This window comes from Theropithecus gelada, chromosome 10 (genome assembly GCF_003255815.1).
Source record: "Theropithecus gelada isolate Dixy chromosome 10, Tgel_1.0, whole genome shotgun sequence".
Taxonomy (NCBI): domain Eukaryota; kingdom Metazoa; phylum Chordata; class Mammalia; order Primates; family Cercopithecidae; genus Theropithecus; species Theropithecus gelada.
Window position 1 is genome coordinate 14,821,128 of NC_037678.1, and position 18,929 is coordinate 14,840,056.

At 46.8% G+C, this 18,929-nt stretch overlaps 1 protein-coding gene across 1 annotated transcript; it reads right to left on the reverse strand.

Moving 5' to 3' along the window:
* Positions 1-3,384: 3,384 nt before the first annotated feature.
* On the reverse strand, positions 3,385-18,573 carry APOL5 (apolipoprotein L5). The gene is given in 8 exon segments (XM_025398087.1): positions 3,385-3,508; positions 3,942-4,106; positions 4,817-5,779; positions 5,782-5,799; positions 11,348-11,365; positions 11,368-11,433; positions 14,759-14,814; positions 18,545-18,573. Coding segments are annotated over 8 exon segments (1,383 nt in total). The 3' UTR covers positions 3,385-3,440.
* Positions 18,574-18,929: the final 356 nt, after the last annotated feature.

Sequence of the window (18,929 nt, forward strand, 5' to 3'; positions counted from 1 at the left end):
GCGCCCAGCCTTTCTGCCTTCTTTTAAAACTTCTCCATTCAGGCTTTTTGTCCTCAGCCATTTCACCATAACCACTCTAGTCGAGGCCACCAGTGGTCTTCATGTTGCTAAATCAGATCGATTCTCCTGTCCCTGACCTGTCAGCAGCACTGGCCTGGTGCATCGCTTCTGTGCTTTGAGGCTTTCCTCGCTTGGTGTCCTGGACACCTGCTCCTGGTGCCCCTCTTCCCTCAGTGGCTGCTTCCTTCTCAGTCTCCTTTGAGGGTTCCCCGGCTCTCCACATTCTCTTCAAGCTGGGGTGCCCAGGAGTTGGCCTTTGACATATTTCTCCGACCTGTGTTCACTCTTCTGATAATCTTACCCACTGTCAGGTTTCAGATACCATCTATTTACAGATTTGTATCTCCGACTGATTTGGTGTTGGAGACCCCACATCTTGAACCGGATGCATGGAACTCATCACCTACTCGGCACCTCCCCTTGCGTGTGTCTCTGGGCATCACAAACGTGACACGTCCACCCCCAGCACCTTGCTCTCACCCCACCCCTGCTCCCACCTGTCCGTTTCAGGTGCCGACAGCTCCATCCCGCCAGTTGCTCAGGCCACAACCCCCCCATTATCCCAGCTCTTCTTTCCCTCACACCACAGGTCCAGTCCACGAACAAAGCCTGCGGGCTCTCCCTTGAGACTGGATCCAAAATCTGGCCCCTTCTCACCGCCTCTGTTGCCACCACACTGGTTCAGGTCACCAGCCTTTCTCCCAAGGGTTGTTTCTGACACTTGCTAACAGAAGTGTCATCACCTTGCCCTGTGGTCTCCTCTCAACGCAACAGCAAGTGATCCTCCTAAAATCTAAGCCATCAGGTCACTCCTCTGCCTGAAATCCCCCATGTGTCCCCACCTCACTCAAAGTAGAAGCCCAAATCCTTACTGTAGCTCTAAGACCCTGCACCTTTTGGCCTCCAGCTCCCTCTCCAGCCTCCTCTCTACCCTCCCTTCGCATTCCCCTGCCTCTCTCTGCTCCCGGCACCGCAGGCACCGCACCCCACCTGCAGCCCCTGAACGTCCCAAGCAGGTGTTTGCCCTCGCTGCTCCCTCTGTCTGGAAAGCTCTTCTCCCAGATACCCTCACCACTTCCATGTCTTTGCTGAAAGATCAGCCTCTCAGAGAGGCGTGCCCCGATGATCCTATTTGAAATTGCGTTCCTGCCCCATCCTACACTCCGTATAACTCCTTCCCAAACTCATTTTTCTCCCCAACACTCATGACTTTATAAGACACTGCAACACTGATTTCCTGTGTTTCTCCCCAACACTCATTACTTTATAATACACTGTAACACTGATTTCCTGTGTTTCTCCCCAACACTCATTACTTTATAAGACACTGTAACACTGATTTCCTGTGTTTCTTTTCCGTGTTCCCCTGCCCCCACCTTGAGAATGAAAACTTCGTGAAGGCAGGATTTGTTTTGTTTACTGCTTTTCCCCAGTGCCTAGAACAATGCCTTTTTGGGTTTGGATGGACGGATGGGTGGATGGACAGATGGGCTGGAGGCTCCCTACGCTTTCCAGCCATTGCTAACACCATGGAGTGGTCGTCCGTGGAAACACCCATTCTCCCACTGTTGCCTTGTTCCGTGATGAGGAGTCTGCGTGCACTCAAATGAAGACCCGCTGACTATGAGTTTGTCCTCTTTTGTTGTTGTTGTTTTGAGACAGAGTCTCGCTCTGTCACCCACGCTGGAGTGCAGTGGCGCGATCTCGGCTCACTGCAACCTCTGCCTCCCAGGTTCATGCTATTCTCCTGCCTCAGCCTCCCGAGTAGCTGGGACTACACGTACCTGCCACCACGCCCGGCTAATTTTTAGTATTTTTAGTAGAGACAGGGTTCTACCGTGTTAGCCAGGATGGTCTCAATCTCTTGACCTCGTGATCAGCCCGCCTCAGCCTCCCAAAGTGCTGGGATTACAGGCTTGAGCTACTGCACCCGGCCTCTTTTTTTTTGAGAGGAAGTCTCCCTTTGTTGCCAGGCTGGAGTTCAGTGGCACAATCTCAGCTCACTGCAACCTCTACCTCCTGGGTTCAAGTGATTCTCCTGCCTCAGCCTCCCAAGTAGCTGGGACTACAGGTGCGTGCCACCCCACCCAGATAATAATTTTTTTTTTTTTTTTTTTTGAGACGGAGTCTTGCTCTGTCACCCAGGCTGGAGTGCAGTGGCCGGATCTCAGCTCACAGCAAGCTCTGCCTCCCGGGTTTACGCCATTCTCCTGCCTCAGCCTCCCGAGTAGCTGGGACTACAGGCGCCCGCCACCTCGCCCGGCTAGTTTTTTGTATTTTTTAGTAGAGACGGGGTTTCACCGTGTTAGCCAGGATGGTCTCGATCTCCTGACCTCGTGAATTTTTTGTATTTTTAAAAGAGATGGGGTTTCACCGTGTTGGCCAGGCTGGTCTCGGACTCCTGATCTCGTGATCTGCCCACCTCGGCCTCCCAAAGTGCTGAGATTACAGACGTGAGCCACTGCGCCTGGTCGAGTTTGTCCTGTGTTTAAACATTTTATTTTAGATTTGCTGTAAATATTTATTATCTATATTCCTTCTATTTTATAAAACAGTAATGTGCATAACTGAAAACTTGAAAAACACAGAAAGGCAGAAAGAGGGGAACACATCACCAAATTTACCCCTGAACAGCCACACTGTGACCTTGCTGTACTCCTTTGAAGGGTTTTGTTTTCCTATGCACAAGTTTGCGAGATGTGCTTTCCTTAGGTAAAAGGTAAGAAAGTCCCTGCTCTTTTCCACCTAATAATACAAGCAGCACTTTCCCCGTGAACCCAGTCATTGAGGGAGCATCATTTCTGACAGCTACCTAGTGTTTTATCAAGTGGATGAATATTTTGCATGTAACCAGTTCCCTAGCATTGGAACATTTTAATGGCTTCACATTTTTCATGATTATAAATTATGCTACAGTAAAGGGATGATTTTCTCCCAATAACAGCTTTTCTCAAATCATTAACTTGTCATTGCAAGACCCTGGGAATGGAGAATGGATCTTAGCTTGAGCAACAGTCTCCACGCAAAGGTGCTGACTGCAGAGTCATGACAGATGACAGGAGGGAAGAGGGGGAGGAGGGGCAGGTGATAGTTTAAAATTTTTTTCATTTTCATTATGAAGGTACTATGTAGTTACATACAATTTGGAAAATACATGAGTTTGGAATGTGTTCCAGCTCCAGTTTTAATTAACATGAACATGTAGGTCTTCTCGGCCTCCAACTCCATCTGTACCCACAAAAAACCTGTTCTCTTGCAAATGTGTCTTCCACCCCAGGTATTTCTGGAGTCCCCAAGGGTGACCACAAACCATTGCAGGTTTGTCTTCTATTATCATTGCTGCTGGTTTTATCATTGCCACTAGAAGCTTCCCTACCCCCTTATTCTTCATCAAAGACTTGCATTTTGCCTCTGTTAAATGAAGGTTCAATGGTGACAGGGTGACCCACTAGGGTAAAAAAAAAAAGGAAATAGTTTACTCACTTCTGCAGCCTCTTAGGGATCCCACAGTGGGTTCACTTGAGCTCCCAGAAATTACAGGGCGGGGCGAGGTCATTCTTCACTTTGCACACCTAGCCCTTCTCTGTCTTATTCACTGCTAGGCCTGGCATGATGCCTGGCACAGAGGTGTGCCCAATTGAGATTTGTGCATTAACCTCATGAATGAGCGAATGGCCCATCTGGCAGGAAGTACAGAGAGAGCTCCGTGAGATGACTGGCAAAGGCACCAGGTGACGTGGCAGGGGCCAGATGGAAAGCTAGCAGCAGCCCCTCTTCCCGTTAGGCCCTCCCTTCCCTTCTCCGAGGCCTGCCCACCCAAGGAGGGGTTACTTCACTGTCAGGGGTTCCCACAGCTCCTGGCTTGCTTGCATCCCACTTACCTCTTCTCGTTGTCGGTGTCTTCCCGGGGCCTGGTGCTGGTGGGGCTGGCTGGTGGCCAAGTGTCCTTGGGGCAGTGACTGTCCTCTTTGGTATTCTCGGTGTCCCGCCAGGGCCCAGACTAGGCTGGTGCTCCACGACAGGCCAGGGGAGAGGTGAGCGAGACCCTGTGGAACATGAGTCTCTGCGTCTCACAGCTTCCAAGAAAGTGATTTCTCTACATAGGAAAGTCTACAACTATAAACTATCTTTCAAATAAAAATCCTTTCCCAACTCATTGGAAGTGTCATTTTTAATCACGCAATGCCACATTCATGTCATTCAACACGTATTTCTGGCACACTGGCTATAGGCCAAGCACTGCTAGGTGCTGGGGATACTGGTATGGACAAGAGGGACACGATGGCCCAGCCGTCGCCACCCAGACTGATAAACTGGCTCATCTGGTCTTGTCGCCTCTACCCAGGAACCGGCTCAGCACAAGAGGGTGACTTCGACTTCCTATGATGTCATCTCCAATCCGAGCAACCAGCACTCCTCACTCCCCGGACCCCTGTTCACCAAATTATCCTTCCCTGCTGGAGCCTGCAGACCACAAGAGAGGCAGACAGGAAGCACCCCCACAAACACACACATATGGGATTTCAAGAATTTATGGTTATTTATGGTCAGGGCTTTGAGAGAAGAGAATGCAATCCTGGGAAGAACTGAGGGCAGCTAGTTAATGTCAGGGGTGTGGGGCAAGTCCTCTCTTTGAAGAAAGGACAGCTGTAGTTATGCATTGATGTGTCCGTTTGCTTAGCATTCCTCGCCTCCACCCCCAGGCTAAGCTTTTAGAAGAGCAAGACCACATCTGTGTTATTTGCTGCCTTCCTACCTTCTGGTTTAACCACACGGGATCCTCGAACAGCCCTTCCCCGGCAGCTGGAACAGGTCCGGCTTGCCTTCTGCAGCAGGTGCTGGTGGCGCTCAGTGAGCTAGTTCAGGTCCTGCTCCAGCTTCTTAGCAAGTGTCCTCAGTTCCTCTGCTGTCTCTGTCCTTGCCCCATCCTCCAGGTGCTTCCAGCTCTGCAGGAAGCTGCTCATGTCTTTCAGAAGTAAGAAGCCAGCCCCAGCAGCACCCATCACCCGGGCACCATTGGTCATGGCCAGAGTTGTGCCCTCAAAGGCTCTCTGCACCCCTCTAGCCCTCCAGAAAGGGATGTGTCTTGTGACCACAAAATTCTTGACCATAGCCATGAACCCAGAGTTGGCTTTGGCCATCTGGTAGGCACGAAGGTCCCTGATGCCCATGATGGCTTTTACACACTTGTCAACACAAAAGCTAGCAGCCCCGATTTCAGACCAATTTATTTCTCCAAAAGCCTCATGTGATGTCGTCAGAGGCCCCAGTCGGCTGGCTTTGTCTCTTGCTGCTGAATTGCTCCTATTTTCTAAAACATTTGTTACTATGTTGGTGATGGCAGCTGCTGCCCCCAACTCTGTCGCAGCTGCTGAGAGCACGAGACTGTCTCCTGCTGTCACAGGTGCTAGGGCCAAACCCAGGATGCTCATGACCCCAGAAACAGCCCCGGAAGAGCTGGCCACCGGGCTGGTCTTGGTCAGCAACTTGTGAGTGGTGTCAACTTGGTCCGCAAGGATGTTAAGTTCTTTGATGTTCTGTTCTAGCTCAAATTTGTGCAAAGGAAAATACGAGAGAAACAGTTTTTCTTCCTCTGACAGCCAGCCGTCTGGCATGGAATCTTTGTCACACCGCATCAGTTCTTCAAACAGAACACAGGACAGCACATCAGCCTCATCACTGTGGACAGCTGACATCAAATTGTTAATTTTCCAACTCGGCACAGGTTCACCAGTGAGGCTAAAGACATCGAGGTAATCTGAGTACTAAAATGTGTGTAGGAGGCAGAGCCCTGGGAATCGAGGTATAATGTCAAAACCACCTTTGCAGAAATTCTAACAGTGGGGAAATTATGGCAGTGAAAGGGGTCTGACCTAGCCGGCTTCATCTTGCTTCTAACCTCCAAGCTGTTCTTGTTCTTTCTTCTGGGCATAGGCTCAACTAACTTTGGGAGGAACTTAGTTTATAGTTTAACTTTGAAACAAAGATGACAACAGCCCCTTCCCGAAACAAACCCCCTTCTTGCCTAGGGACCAGACTGCCTTTACAGGACTAAAAAATTAGCCATAATATTAGAAATTATAATTTAGGTGTTATTCAACCAGAGGCCACAAGATTCTAAACCTCCCCACTTGCTCCTCGACATAACATCACTATTGGAAAACCTAACACGAGTGCTTGAGATATTTTTCAGACCCTGCACTCAGACTGATCAACTGGCTCATCTGGTCTTGTGGCCTCTACCCAGACACCGGCTCAGTGCAAGACGGTGACTTCGACTTCCTATGATTTCATCTCCAACCCCAGCGATCAGTACTCCTCATTCCCTGGACCCCTACCACCAAATTATCCTTTTAAAAAAACCAGTCCTGGCCAGGCGTGGTGGCTCATACCTGTAATCCCAGCATTCTGGGAGGCCCAGGTGAGCGGATCACAGGGTCAGGAGTTCAAAACCAGCCTGGCCAATATGGTAAAACCCCGTCTCTACTAAAAATACAAAAGTTAGCTGGTCGTGGTGGTGGGCGCCTGTAGTCCCAGCTACTCCGGAGGCTGTGGCAGGAGAATTGCTTGAACCTGGGAAGCGGAGGTTGCAGTGAGCTGAGATCGCGCCACTGCACCCCAGCCTGGGCGACAGAGTGAGACTTTGTCTCAAAAAAAAAACACCACCACCAACAACAGCAAAACCCACTCCTCGAATCTTTGGAGAAACTGACTTGAGTAATAATAAAACTCCAGTCTCCCATTCATCTGGCTCTGCATGAATTAAACTCTTGATTGCAATTCCCCTGTATTGATAAATCAACTGTATCTGGGCAGAGGGCAAAATGAACCCACTGGGCTGTTACAGTGTGGGTGGCAGACAGACAGACAGACAGAAGGTCCACTCTGGCCTGGAGCCCTGGGTGGGGGTGGCCATGTGTTTTGAGCAGGAGCACAGCTTGAACTACCCCTATACAGGCCCAGGCTGGTGGCTTACTATTCCATTCATCCACAAACAGCTCTCTTCCAAATGTATGTGGATACCAGCCCAGGCACAGTGGCTTGTGTCTGTAATCCCAGCACTTTGGGACACCAAGGTGGATGGATCACCTGAGGTGAGGAGTTCGAGACCAGCCTGGCCAACATGGTGAAATCCCATCTCTACTAAAAATACAAAAATTAGCCAGGCATGGTAGTGGGTGCCTGTAGTCCCAGATACTCAGGAGGCTGAGGCAGGAGAATCGCTTGATCCTAGGAGGCAGAGGTTGCACTGAGCCGAGATCGTACCATAGCACTCCAGCCTGGGCAACAACAGTGAAACTCTGTCTCAAAAAAAAAGATAATAATAATAAAATAAATGTATGGGGATACTGATGTTATGAATAAAATGTAACTTAAAAGCTTTACTGACTTTTGTCACCAAGTCTTTTCCTAAAAAAGACATACGTACATGTATACATTTATAATTTATACATATATAAGTTGTGACTAATTTGATTAAAAAACAGTACCAAAAGTATACAGAGCAGATGCCTTGATCTTCTTTCTTTCTTTTTCTTTTTCTTTTTTTTTTTTTTTTTTTAAAAAAACATGTTTGCTTGAAAATTGTGGTTGCTTCTGCGCAGGGAACCTGGGACATCCGGAAATAGGATTTAAGGGGAGACTCTTTTTTTTGTTTTTGAGACGGGGTCTCACTGTATTGCCCAGGCTGGCCTCAAACTCCTGGGTTCAAGTGATGCTCCCCAGCAGCTGGGACTACAGGCACATGCAATCACACCTAGTGACACTTACTTTTTACTGTTTGCCCTTTTGTTCCTCTTAGCTTTTGTGTCATATGCATGTATGATCATTTTTAAAAATTAGTAAAAGAGTCTACATTTCCAAAGCAAAAGTTTGGGGATCTCCAAGAAGACAACCACATATCCCCCTTCCACGGGAGAGGGCTCACTGTCATTCAGTTGGACAGTGTTGAATATTTTGAAAACAAAGTAGATTTTTTTTGTTTGTTTTGAGATGGAGTCTCACTCTATTGTCCAGGCTAGAGTGCAGCGGCGCGATCTCGGCTCACTGCAACCTCCACCTCGAGTTCAAGCCATTCTCCTGCCTCAGCCTCCCAAGTAGTCAGGCATGAGGCACCACCATGCTGGGCTAATTTCTGTATTTTTAGTAGAGACAGGGTTTTGCCATGTTGGCCAGGCTGGTCTCGAACTCCTGACCTCAAGTGATCCACCCCCTCTCGGCCTCCCAAAGTTTTGAGATTACAGGTATGAGCCACCGCGCCCGGCCCAAAGTAGACTTCTAACAAAAGTGTGGTTATACTTAGAAATAGTGAGATCTACTCTGGCCACTTGTTAACGGGCAAGTGACTGAAGCTTGTAAATCTTAAGAAAAAATGAGGAAAAGGGAAAAAACGCACAACTGGGAAAATTCTCTCCACTCAAACTTTTCCTGTAATTTTAAAAAAGAATCACCATTCAGTTTTCCTGTTGAATCATTTTGGCTCAGTATCTGGAACTTCAGGGTTAGGCAGGACCTTTGAGAATCACTGTTCTTAAGAACCTTGATCTTATGAATTTGGGACTCCCAGCGTGGGTATTGCTGGACTATGGACTGTGTGTGTGACTTTCTACAGCACGTAACACGGTCTGACTTGTATGTTCCCTAGGTTGGTTCTGGCCTGTCTCCTAATGGAGCATCTACAATAGACTTGGCTTGGGTTTGATGGATAGTGAGAGAGGGTCTATGGGAAAGGATGCAAGGCTGTGGGCAAACCGTACTTGGACCAAGGAACCCCAAGGCCTGAAAGGAACTGTGGACAATGGACTTAGAATCCTCTGCTCCCTAGCCAAGGCCATTAGCAGCCTCAAGTGGACCAGCCCTGGGTCCCTCCCTCCTCCCTCCTGGGGGAAGCGGGAGGGGCCTTCTGACATCCTTCCTCATCTTCAAGTCACTCTTTTAAGAAAGGACTTCATCGGGGTTTAAAGTGAACATCTCTGTAAACCTAGGATTTCAGTGCCCCCTCTCCAACCTAAGTTTTAGAACTATGAGATGTTAGACCTGGAAGCCCTTCCAGGTCGCCTGGTACACAGATGGCAGAGGCATAACCTCCCCGCTATTTAGTGAGGGTGTCTAAAGCACAGGAGAATCGCGGTGCCGCATCTAGGCTCTTTGGGAAAGAGTGCTGCTGTGACCTAGTGGGCGCCGTCTAGGCGCAACACAGAAGAAAAACAGTCATCTGCCACATTTTTGCCATCAATGAGCCCAGTCCCTCATTTACAGAGGAGCAAACCGGCTCCAAAAAGGAGGGACATTCCCTGATTACAACTGAGTTAGTGGTGGAGTTAGGCTAAGAACCTAGGGCCGGGCGCAGTGGCTCAGTAATCCCAGCACTTTGGGAGGCCTAGGTGGGCGGATCACTTGAGGTCAGGAGTTCGAGACCAGCCTGACCAACATGGTGAAACCCCGTCGCTACTAAAAATACAAAAATTATCCAGGTGTGGTGGTAGGCACCTGTAATCCCAGCTACTTGGGAGGCTGAGGCAGGAGAATCGCGTGAACCTGGGAGGCAGAGGTTGCAGTGAGCCAAGATCGCGCCATCGCACTCCAGGCTGGGCGACAAGAGGGAAACTCTGTCTCCTGAAGCCTCTAGTCTGCCTCAACTACTGGCTGATTTTCCCCGAGATACAAAAAATCATCCCTCTCCCTTTACCAAAGGAGGAGAGGTGAACATTGTACAAGCACATAGGAAGGGCCCCCGTTAACTCCAGTCCACGCAGCATGCATCGGCCAGTAGCCAAAGTCACAGATAAGTAAAATGGTTGTGCCTGTGCCTGAAAAATCAATGCCTTTGTTGGGAGCTTTCCCAGACTTAACGAGAGCCTTAGGGGGAAATCTTGACAGCAGAGGTGGGAGAGAGAACAGTAGAGGGAGGTTGGGCCAAGGACACTGAGAAGTGAATGACTGTACCTGTGCCTGAAAGCGCAGGCAACCCATTTGCATGACGCATGAAGATTTTATCTTTAGGCGCTTGGCTGCTATAAATTGCGGGAGCACTGCAACCCACTTTAGAGAACCTTATGGACACTTTGGCAAGAGTGAAGTGCAGCCTCTGTTAGGCAGCAGAGTCTGTTGTGAGTCTATTGCTGCAGCCGAGCTCTGTGGGAGAGTCTAAACGCCCAGGCCAAGGCAATAGAAAGGCACGTCCCAGGAGCTTGGATCTCAAGGCAAGACTCAGACACTTCATGGGTTGGGAAAGGGTGAAGGCAGACCCAGGAAGGAATATTCCTGGATTGGGAGAAAACCAGCAAATTCTGCTTCTAGGATTTCATTGCCCTCTAAGCCATGTGTCTGGGCATCTATCCATATACAATGTACTTACCATTACCAAAATTTTTTTTTTTTTTTTTTTTGGATGAAGTCTTGCTCTGTCGCCCAGGCTAGAGTGCAGTAGTGGTGCGATCTTGGCTCACTGCAACCTCTGCCTCACGGGTTCAAGCAATTCTCCTGCCTCAGCCCCCCATGTAGCTGGGATTACAGGCATGCTCCACCACACCTAGCTAATTTCTGTATTTTTAGTAGAGACAAGGTTTCACCAGGTTGGCCAGTCTGGTCTTGAACTCCTGACCTCAAGTGATCCGCCCACCTCGGCCTCCCAAAATTCTGGGATTACAAGCATGAGCCACCGTGCCTGCACTTACCAAAGGTTTTACATTTTTTTTAACTAAGATATTTTTTATGCGGATGTGTATGTTTTTCCCCTTTTTTGCATATCTCCAATTGCACATGAGACAACATGAGCAACGTGTCAGCCAACTTGGTTGGAACCCATTTGTAGTTTCATCCCTCATGAAGGTGGCTACAGATCTGGATATTAACAATCAGATTTTATTCCTTCATTCAAATACTCATTGACGGCTAGGCGTGGTGGCTCACACCTGTAATCCCAGCACATTGGGAGGCCGAGGTAGGTGGAGCATTTGAGGTCATGAGTTCAAGACCAGCCTGGCCAACATGGCAAAACTCCGTCTCTACAAACAATATAAAAATTAGCCAGGCGTGGTGGCAAGCGTCTGTAATCCCAGCTACTCAGGAGGCTGAGGCAGGAGAATCACTTGAACCAGGGAGGCAGAGGCTGCAGTGAGCTGAGATCGTGCCACTGCACTCCAACCTGGGTGACAGAGAAGAGACTCTGTCTCAAAACAAAACAAAACAAAACCCAAATACTCATTGAGTGCCGGGTCTGTGCCAGACACTGTTTTAGATGCTGGGATTGTGGCCATAAGCATAACAGTCCGTTCTCTGCCCTTACGGAACTCAGGTTCGGGGACTTCCCCTAGACATCACCTCTGTAGATTGCCTTTGGAAGCCACATTTCTTCACAACCTTCTCCCAAGCCTGGAGATGGACGAAGATTAGGGACATTTCTTCTTGAGTCATCTCAGTCCAAAAAGACGTAACAGCGCTCCGGGAAAGTCGGCTGTCTAATTACAATATTGGAGAATTAGAAAAAAAAAAAAGTTAGAATACAACAAAAATGTTAATGTCTCAGAAATGTCACATGATTTTTGTCTGATTTTAACCGAACAAACCATGGGAATGCCCAAGGCTGACTAGGATGCAATAAAACTGGAAATCTCTTAGGCTTCTGGTGGCAAAGTAGATTGGTAAAGCACTTTTGAAATGTTGACATTATACATTAATGAAATGGGAGTGGGCGGGGAAGTGCTGCATAGAGAAGGGCATGGTCCCTGGTGAGTGTTCCACCCTCCGGCCTGGGCCCATGGATCTAAGTGAGGACAAGCATTTCTGTTTTCGTTCCCAAATGTTGCATTTTCCAAGACCTCTCTGGCTCGCCATGTCCCGACCTAGCAGGCAGACACACACAAGCAGCTGGACATCGAGAGGAACACACAGGCAGAACACACCGACAGATGCTGACAAGTCATCCACGGCTGGATGACATGGAATTCAGCCAAAGGCAGTTGGAGGAGAACCCGGCCGCTGAGTGGCCCAACTCCAGGGGAAGACCACCTTCCCACTCCATCCCCTTTCTGGCTCCCCATCCATCTGCTGAGAGCTACATTCAATAAAACCTTGCACTCATTCTCCAAGCCCACGTGTGATCCAATTTTTCCGGCATACTAGGGCAAGAACCCTGGAATACAGAAATTAAGACCAGAGCTCTGCCTTATCCTTCCGATAAGCTCCCTGGGGCTTTCGGGAGCTGCAAACACTGAACCCTAGATGGCACTGCTGTGGGGTCGGAGCCCATGCTCCTCACGACCTGCACGTCCGTATGCTGCCCCTAGGGGTTTGAGCTGCAGGGCACCGAAGAAGTGAGCCACAGCCTGTTTTATACCGTGCAAGGGGGATAAGGGAAACTTTTCCAATTCCATTAAGTCACAAAAATCTTCTGAGAATCATCCAATAACACAATGATAGGCACCAAGACAATCGGGGCCATGTTATTGATAACACTGTTAACTTGGGAGCAAGTGAACGACCATTCTGTCCAGTGCCTATCATCTATAATCCTGAGAGAGGCACAGTCTGGTCCCTGCTGAATGACACCTGCCTGATGACAAGGCTCGTGGGCGGGATGGTGGTTGGTTTTGCCCAGGCAGGCAACACGGCAGAGTCCACCTTGTTCAGATACTCTTTCTCACATTGCAGCTTCTTTTGTTGCTCAAAAATCACTTTAAATGTATTTTCAATATAATTTGACAAACAAATTGTCAAATTTGACAAAAAATATAATTTGACAAAAATCACCGCTAGTTCCATTACTATTGATTTTATTCTCTACTTCCAGTAATTTTTCAAATTCGTATTATTTCTTGCATGGTTTTTATACTTATAATGGTGTGTCCTGTTTTTATTATTTATTTATTTTTTTTTTTTTTGAGATGGTCTCACTCTGTCACCCAGGTTGGAATGCAGCGGTGCGATCTCAGCTCACTGCAACCTCCACCTCCTGGGTTCAAGTGATTGTCCTGTCTCAGCCTCCCGAGTCATTGGAATTATAGGTGTGCACCACCATGCCCAGCTAATTGAGAGATGAGGGTTTCACCATGTTGGCCAGGCTGGTCTCAAACTCCCAACCTCAGGTGATCCATCTGCCTCAGCCTCCCAAAGTGCTGGGATTACAGGCATGAGCCGATGTGGCCAGCCACATGCCCTGTTTTTAAAATGTAATGTTATACAAGTATTTTCCATCTTGCTATGCAGTTGTTATAATGATTATTTTTGATGACTCTATGCTGTTTCCTTAACAGAAGATGTATTGTCCTGTTTATAGAAACACTCCCTTATCATGGCACTTTGGCATCTTTTTTTTTTTTTTTTTGAGACGGGGTCTTGCTCTGTTGTCCAGGCTGCAGTGCAGTAGCACTATCTCCCAGTTCAAGTAATTCTCCTGCCTCAGCCTCCCAAGTAGCTGGGACTACAGGTGTGCACTACCAACCTGGCTAATTTTTTGTATTTTTAGAAGAGACAGGGTGTCAACATGTTGGCCAGGCTAATCTCAAACTCCTGGCCTCAAGTGATCTGCCTACGTTGGCCTCCCAAAGTGTTGGGATTACAGGCGTGAGCCACCGTGCCCAACCGTGCTTTGGGGTCTTAACACATTTGTTATCCAGATGAGTTCTTTGATAATGTTGCCACCTTGTCCTGCCTGCTGCCTCTACTGTAACCAGTGATAGAACCAGTGATTGGCCCCTTCCCCCCTGCCACACTGCTTCATGCAGGGGCCTCAGGAGCTGCTTAGGTTTTTAGTTAAACTTTACATTTTTAGTTAAACTTTACAAAGGAAGTTATTTGATGTAGTATTTTCAAACACGAGCAGTTGAGAGGGTCTCAGGATGACTCCCTCATTAAGGCTAAGGATCTGCTGTATCTCCACCCAGCAATAGCATATGGCTTCCCAGGGAGTCACGGCTTCCATTTTCTTTCACATAAGACTTGTTGATTCTTTACATTTGTTGCTAACGTGTATTTCTTTGATGTTGTACATTGTTTTGATGCAATTACGAATAGTGGTCTTTTAATGTAATGTTTTCTAACTTGTCTTGTTACTTATAGAAATGTTACTCATTTTTAATACTCTCGTGCTTGACTACATGTTTATTACTGTAGTAGTTATTGAATGAATAATTCATGAATGAATAATGCTGGACTTTTATTTCTGTTTTTAGTATTTTGTTTTCTTATGTTGGTTTCATGCCTTATTGGGTTTCCTTGGATCCTTATCTTATATTATGATATTGACTCTAGTATTTCACAGTTGGCAGTTGGTTTTCATCATGATAAGGCAGTGTGTTTTATTCCTATACTTAGACATTTTTATTAGGACTAAGTGTGGAAATTTCAAACTCCAATGAGATGATTATTCTTTTCCTTTTTTGTTTATCCCATGAATGTGGTGCATTCTTAGCACAGATTTCCATATATTGAATTACTCATACATTCCATGAAAACCCCCAACTTGGTCAGTGCATATTTTTGAATCAGAATGTTATAGATTTATATCCTCTAGTATTTTATTCCTATATTCATCATAGAGAAATACATGATATTGAGCCATAGTTTTCTTGTGATCACAGTTTATCATCAGTGTTATATTTGCTTCACAGAATGTATTCAATAGCGTATTTTTTCTATTTCTGGGACAATTTGTACAACATGAGAATTGCTTGTTTTCTGAAAGCTTTAGAGAACTTACCAGGTAATACCTTGGAACCAGAAACTTGCAAATTTCCTCATTTGCCACATGGGATGCTTTAGATTTTTTTTAAATTTAAGCTTATAATATGATTAATAAATGTGACTCCCTTCCCCATTCCTGAAACCTGTCTCTCCCAGTCCTCACCTAAGTCTATTTTTTTTCTTTTTATTTATTTCTTTTTTTTTTTTGCAATGGAGGCTCTCTCTGTCACCCAGGCTGGAGTGCAGTGGTGTCATCTCAGTCACTGCAACCTCCGCCACCTGAGTTCAAGCGACTCTCCTCCCTCAGCCTTCTGAGTAGCTGGGATTACAGGTGCCTGCCACCATGCCTGGCTAAGTTTTGTATTTTTAGTAGAGACAGGGTTTCACCATGATGGTCAGGCTGGTCTTAAACTCCTGACCTCAGGTGATCTGCCCGCCTCAGCCTCTCAAAATGCTGGGATTACAGGCACAAGCCACCGCACCCAGCCTGCCTATTCTTTTTTGAAGAGACTTTAAAAACCCTAGCAAAGTCCATGGTCTTTCAAACTGCACCTGGTTCTAATTTTCTATGTACAATTATTTCTTATGTTCTTTGAACAGGTGTTTCACAAAAGAAGTACTGTGGCCAGTAAATATGGGACAAGGCGCTTGACATCACTAGTCACTCCAAAACACAAATTTAGACCATGGCCAGCTGCTGTTTCATTGATTAGTTTGGCATCCTGTGTGGGCGAAAGAGAGACAGGAGAACACGTACACTTGGTTGAGACATAAGACACTTGGCTGAGCCTAAGGTTAGATTGCTTTTTTTTTTTTTTTTTTTTTTGAGGGCGAGTCTCGCTCTGTCACCCAGGCTGGAGTGTGGTGGCACGATCTCAGCTCACTACCTCTGCCTGCCAGGTTCAGGTGATTCTCCCACCTCAGCCTCCCAAGTAGCTGGGATTACATGCACCCACCACCACGCCAGGTTAATTTTTATATTTTAAGTAGAGATGGGGTTTCGCCCTGTTGGCCAGGCTGGTCTCGAACTCCTGACCTCAGGTGATCCATCCATCTTGGCTTCACAAAGTGCCGGGATTACAGGCGTGAGCCACTGCACTCGGCCACTATGGCTTTTGGAAGGATGATTTAGGGTATCTTTCTTTTTTTGTTTTGGAGATGGTCTCATTTTGGCAACTACGCTGGAGTGCAGTGACACAATCTCGGCTCACCGCAGTAACCTCCCAGGCTCAAGTGATCCTCCTATCTTATCCCCCCAAGTGGCTGGGACTACAGGTGTGTGCCACCATGCCCAGCTAATAAATATATATATATCTTTGTGGAGATGGGGATTCGCCATGTTGCCCAGGCTGATCTCTAACTCCTGAGCTCAAACAATCCACCCTCCTTGGCCTCCCAAAGTGCCAGGATTACAGGCGTAAGCCACTGCACCTGGCCTTCTCAGGGTGTCTCTTAACATGAGAAGTACACATGCCTGACACTCAGCATCCCACCTCTAGAAATTCACCCACCACAGACACAACACAACGGCAGGTACACAGACAAACATGTACGGATGTTCATCCAGTTATTTGAAGTTGTATAAAGGAAATGGAAACAATTTGAAAAATCCATGTCTGGGACTGTTTACATGAAAATAGAGCAATACAAAATAAAGGCTTATGGATGTGAAAAGGAACGAGGCAAATCTATGTAAAACTGACCTAGAAAGAGGTCTAGGATATATTAAGCAAAAGAAAAGAGGTTGAAGAAAATGTTCTTTATATTCTTTTCTCATTTTTTTTAAAGTACTATATATGTGATGTAGGAGTAGGGGAATATTCTCGAAGGAGATACACCAAACGTGAACAGGCTTAGGGAGTGAGATTTAGGGCTGGGGTGACAAAATACTTTTGCACTTTTCGCTCATCTGTTATTGAGCTTTGTTACCAAAGTAACATGTTAGTTTTATAATAAAAGCCAATAGAAGCCAGGCATGGTGGCTCACGCCTGTAATCCCAGCACTTTGGGAGGCTGAGGCAGGCAGATCACTTGAGGTCAGGAGTTTGAGACCAGCCTGGCCAACATGGTGAAACGCTGTCTCTACTAAAAATACAAAAATTAGCCGGGCATGGTGGGGGCACCTGTAGTCCCAGCTACTCGGGAGGCTGAGGCAGGAGAATCTCTTGAACCCAGGAGGTGGAGGTTGAGGTGAGCTGAGATTGCACCACTGCACTCCAGGCTGGGTGACAGAGCAAGACTCCGTCTCAACAACAACAAAAGCCAATAGAATAAAAAGAGTTTAATAATGAGATTTATTATTCATTTTTTATCATTATAAAATCTCCAGCTTGTACAGTAATGCATGGGGTGCTGGGAATGCTGCCAAGCACATGGTAAGACAAAGAAAGTCTGACAAATTCATACTATTAAATATTCATATTGTCTTCTTTGTTTGTTTGTTCTGTGTAAGTTTTTCTAACTTGTTATTTTGGCCTTTTGTGTCCTATTTATTTCAGGCTATCTCTTAGATGTAGAAAATTACTCAAATCTGATTTTGACCCAATTTGATACTCTTCTTCATGTTATTCATATTCATATTAATTATTTTCTGTTATAATTGTTCAACTTTGATTTGTCGCATTATTTTAGGCATTCTGCTTTGTATTTCTTTGCTCTCTTCCTATGCTCTACATAGATAGGTACGGTGCAGAGGTTTCAGCTGATGCAGCGAGTGGTTTATTGTGGCAGCCCGGAGCTTCACCTTGAAGGTAGAGATGTGTCTTATCTGTGCTTTCCTGCCTATTCTGTGTATGACCAGTAAATGGCAGATACTGAACAACACTTAGAATAAGACTTCATTGTTCATGACACTAAGTTTTGTTTTCTTATGTATGTATTTAATTTTTGATATACCGTCTTGCTCTGCGGCCCAGGCTGGAGTACAGTGGCATGATCTCAGCTTTGCAACCTCTGCCTCCCTGGTTCAAGCGATTCTCCTGCCTCAGCCTCCTGAGTAGCTGGGATTATAGGTGTGCACCACCATGCCCAGTTAATTTTTGTATTCTTAATAGAGACGGGGTTTCACCATGTTGACCAGGCTGTCGACCTCCTGGCCTCAGGTGATCCATCCGGCCACTTCAGCCTCCCAAAGTGCTGGGGTTAAAGTCCTGAGCCACTGAGCCCAGCTGACACTAAGTTTTTTATGTTTAAAATATTGCTCAGCCCTCCCTGCTGTACCGGGCTAGAATAGATCTTGGGAGATGACTCTATTACACTTTATTTTGGGGAGGAGGCAAGAAGGGAGTGAGCAGGGCTGAGACCCAGCAAAGGCAGAGGATGATCAAATAGCGGGAGTGGGAGAACCACTGGACGGGTTCTGGGTCTGTCCATGAAACGGGCTCATAGTTTCCTTCCAGTTAAAATCATCTCGTATGCAACTTTTGTGCTTTATACATAGGAAGAGAGGTCAAACAACGTCAACTTGTGTTTGATTATGTACACAGCTGTTTCATGAACCATCATATTTCATAATCGATCCATTTCTGATAATTTAAAAATGTGTCTTCCACTGAGAAAGCTCAGAATATCACACCGAGGGGTGAGAAAAAACTGCCCTTCTCCCCCTGCTTTGCCTCACATCTCCCAAAGAGGGTGTTGGACTCTTCTGATTGGTTTCCATTACAAGACACCCAGGGGGTCACCTTTAGTGGAGGCTGTGGCCACTGTGCTCAGGGATCACACACAGATGCAAGAAGCCCGCTCCTCGCTCCTGCCTCCTCTCTCAACATGGAGTTTGAGTTCATTTATCTTGCTTTCTCACCTCTTCTCAGCCGGGCACCCTGCACTCATCGCTGGAGGACAGAGTGGTCCTGAACTTGGAGTCTGGTTTTAGAGAGAGGGAGAGGCTCGTATAGACCTAAGCCATGTAGTTCAGTCCATTCTGCCAGAGACCTCCGATCTGGAGAGTCAGCCCCATGCCAGAAGGTAAAATGAGGCATTGTCCTTTTCTGCTGCTACTGTTTGCCATTGTCCCTCATGCTAATATGTCCCTCGGGGGCCATGTAGTGAGAAGGCATGGCTGGACCAAAAACAAATCTGGAATTCTCGACCACACAATCAGATAGCAGTGCCTGGACTGACCACAAAACTGAACTCATTAAGAGTTGCAGGCGTGGCCGGGCGTGGTGGCTCATGCCTGCAATCCC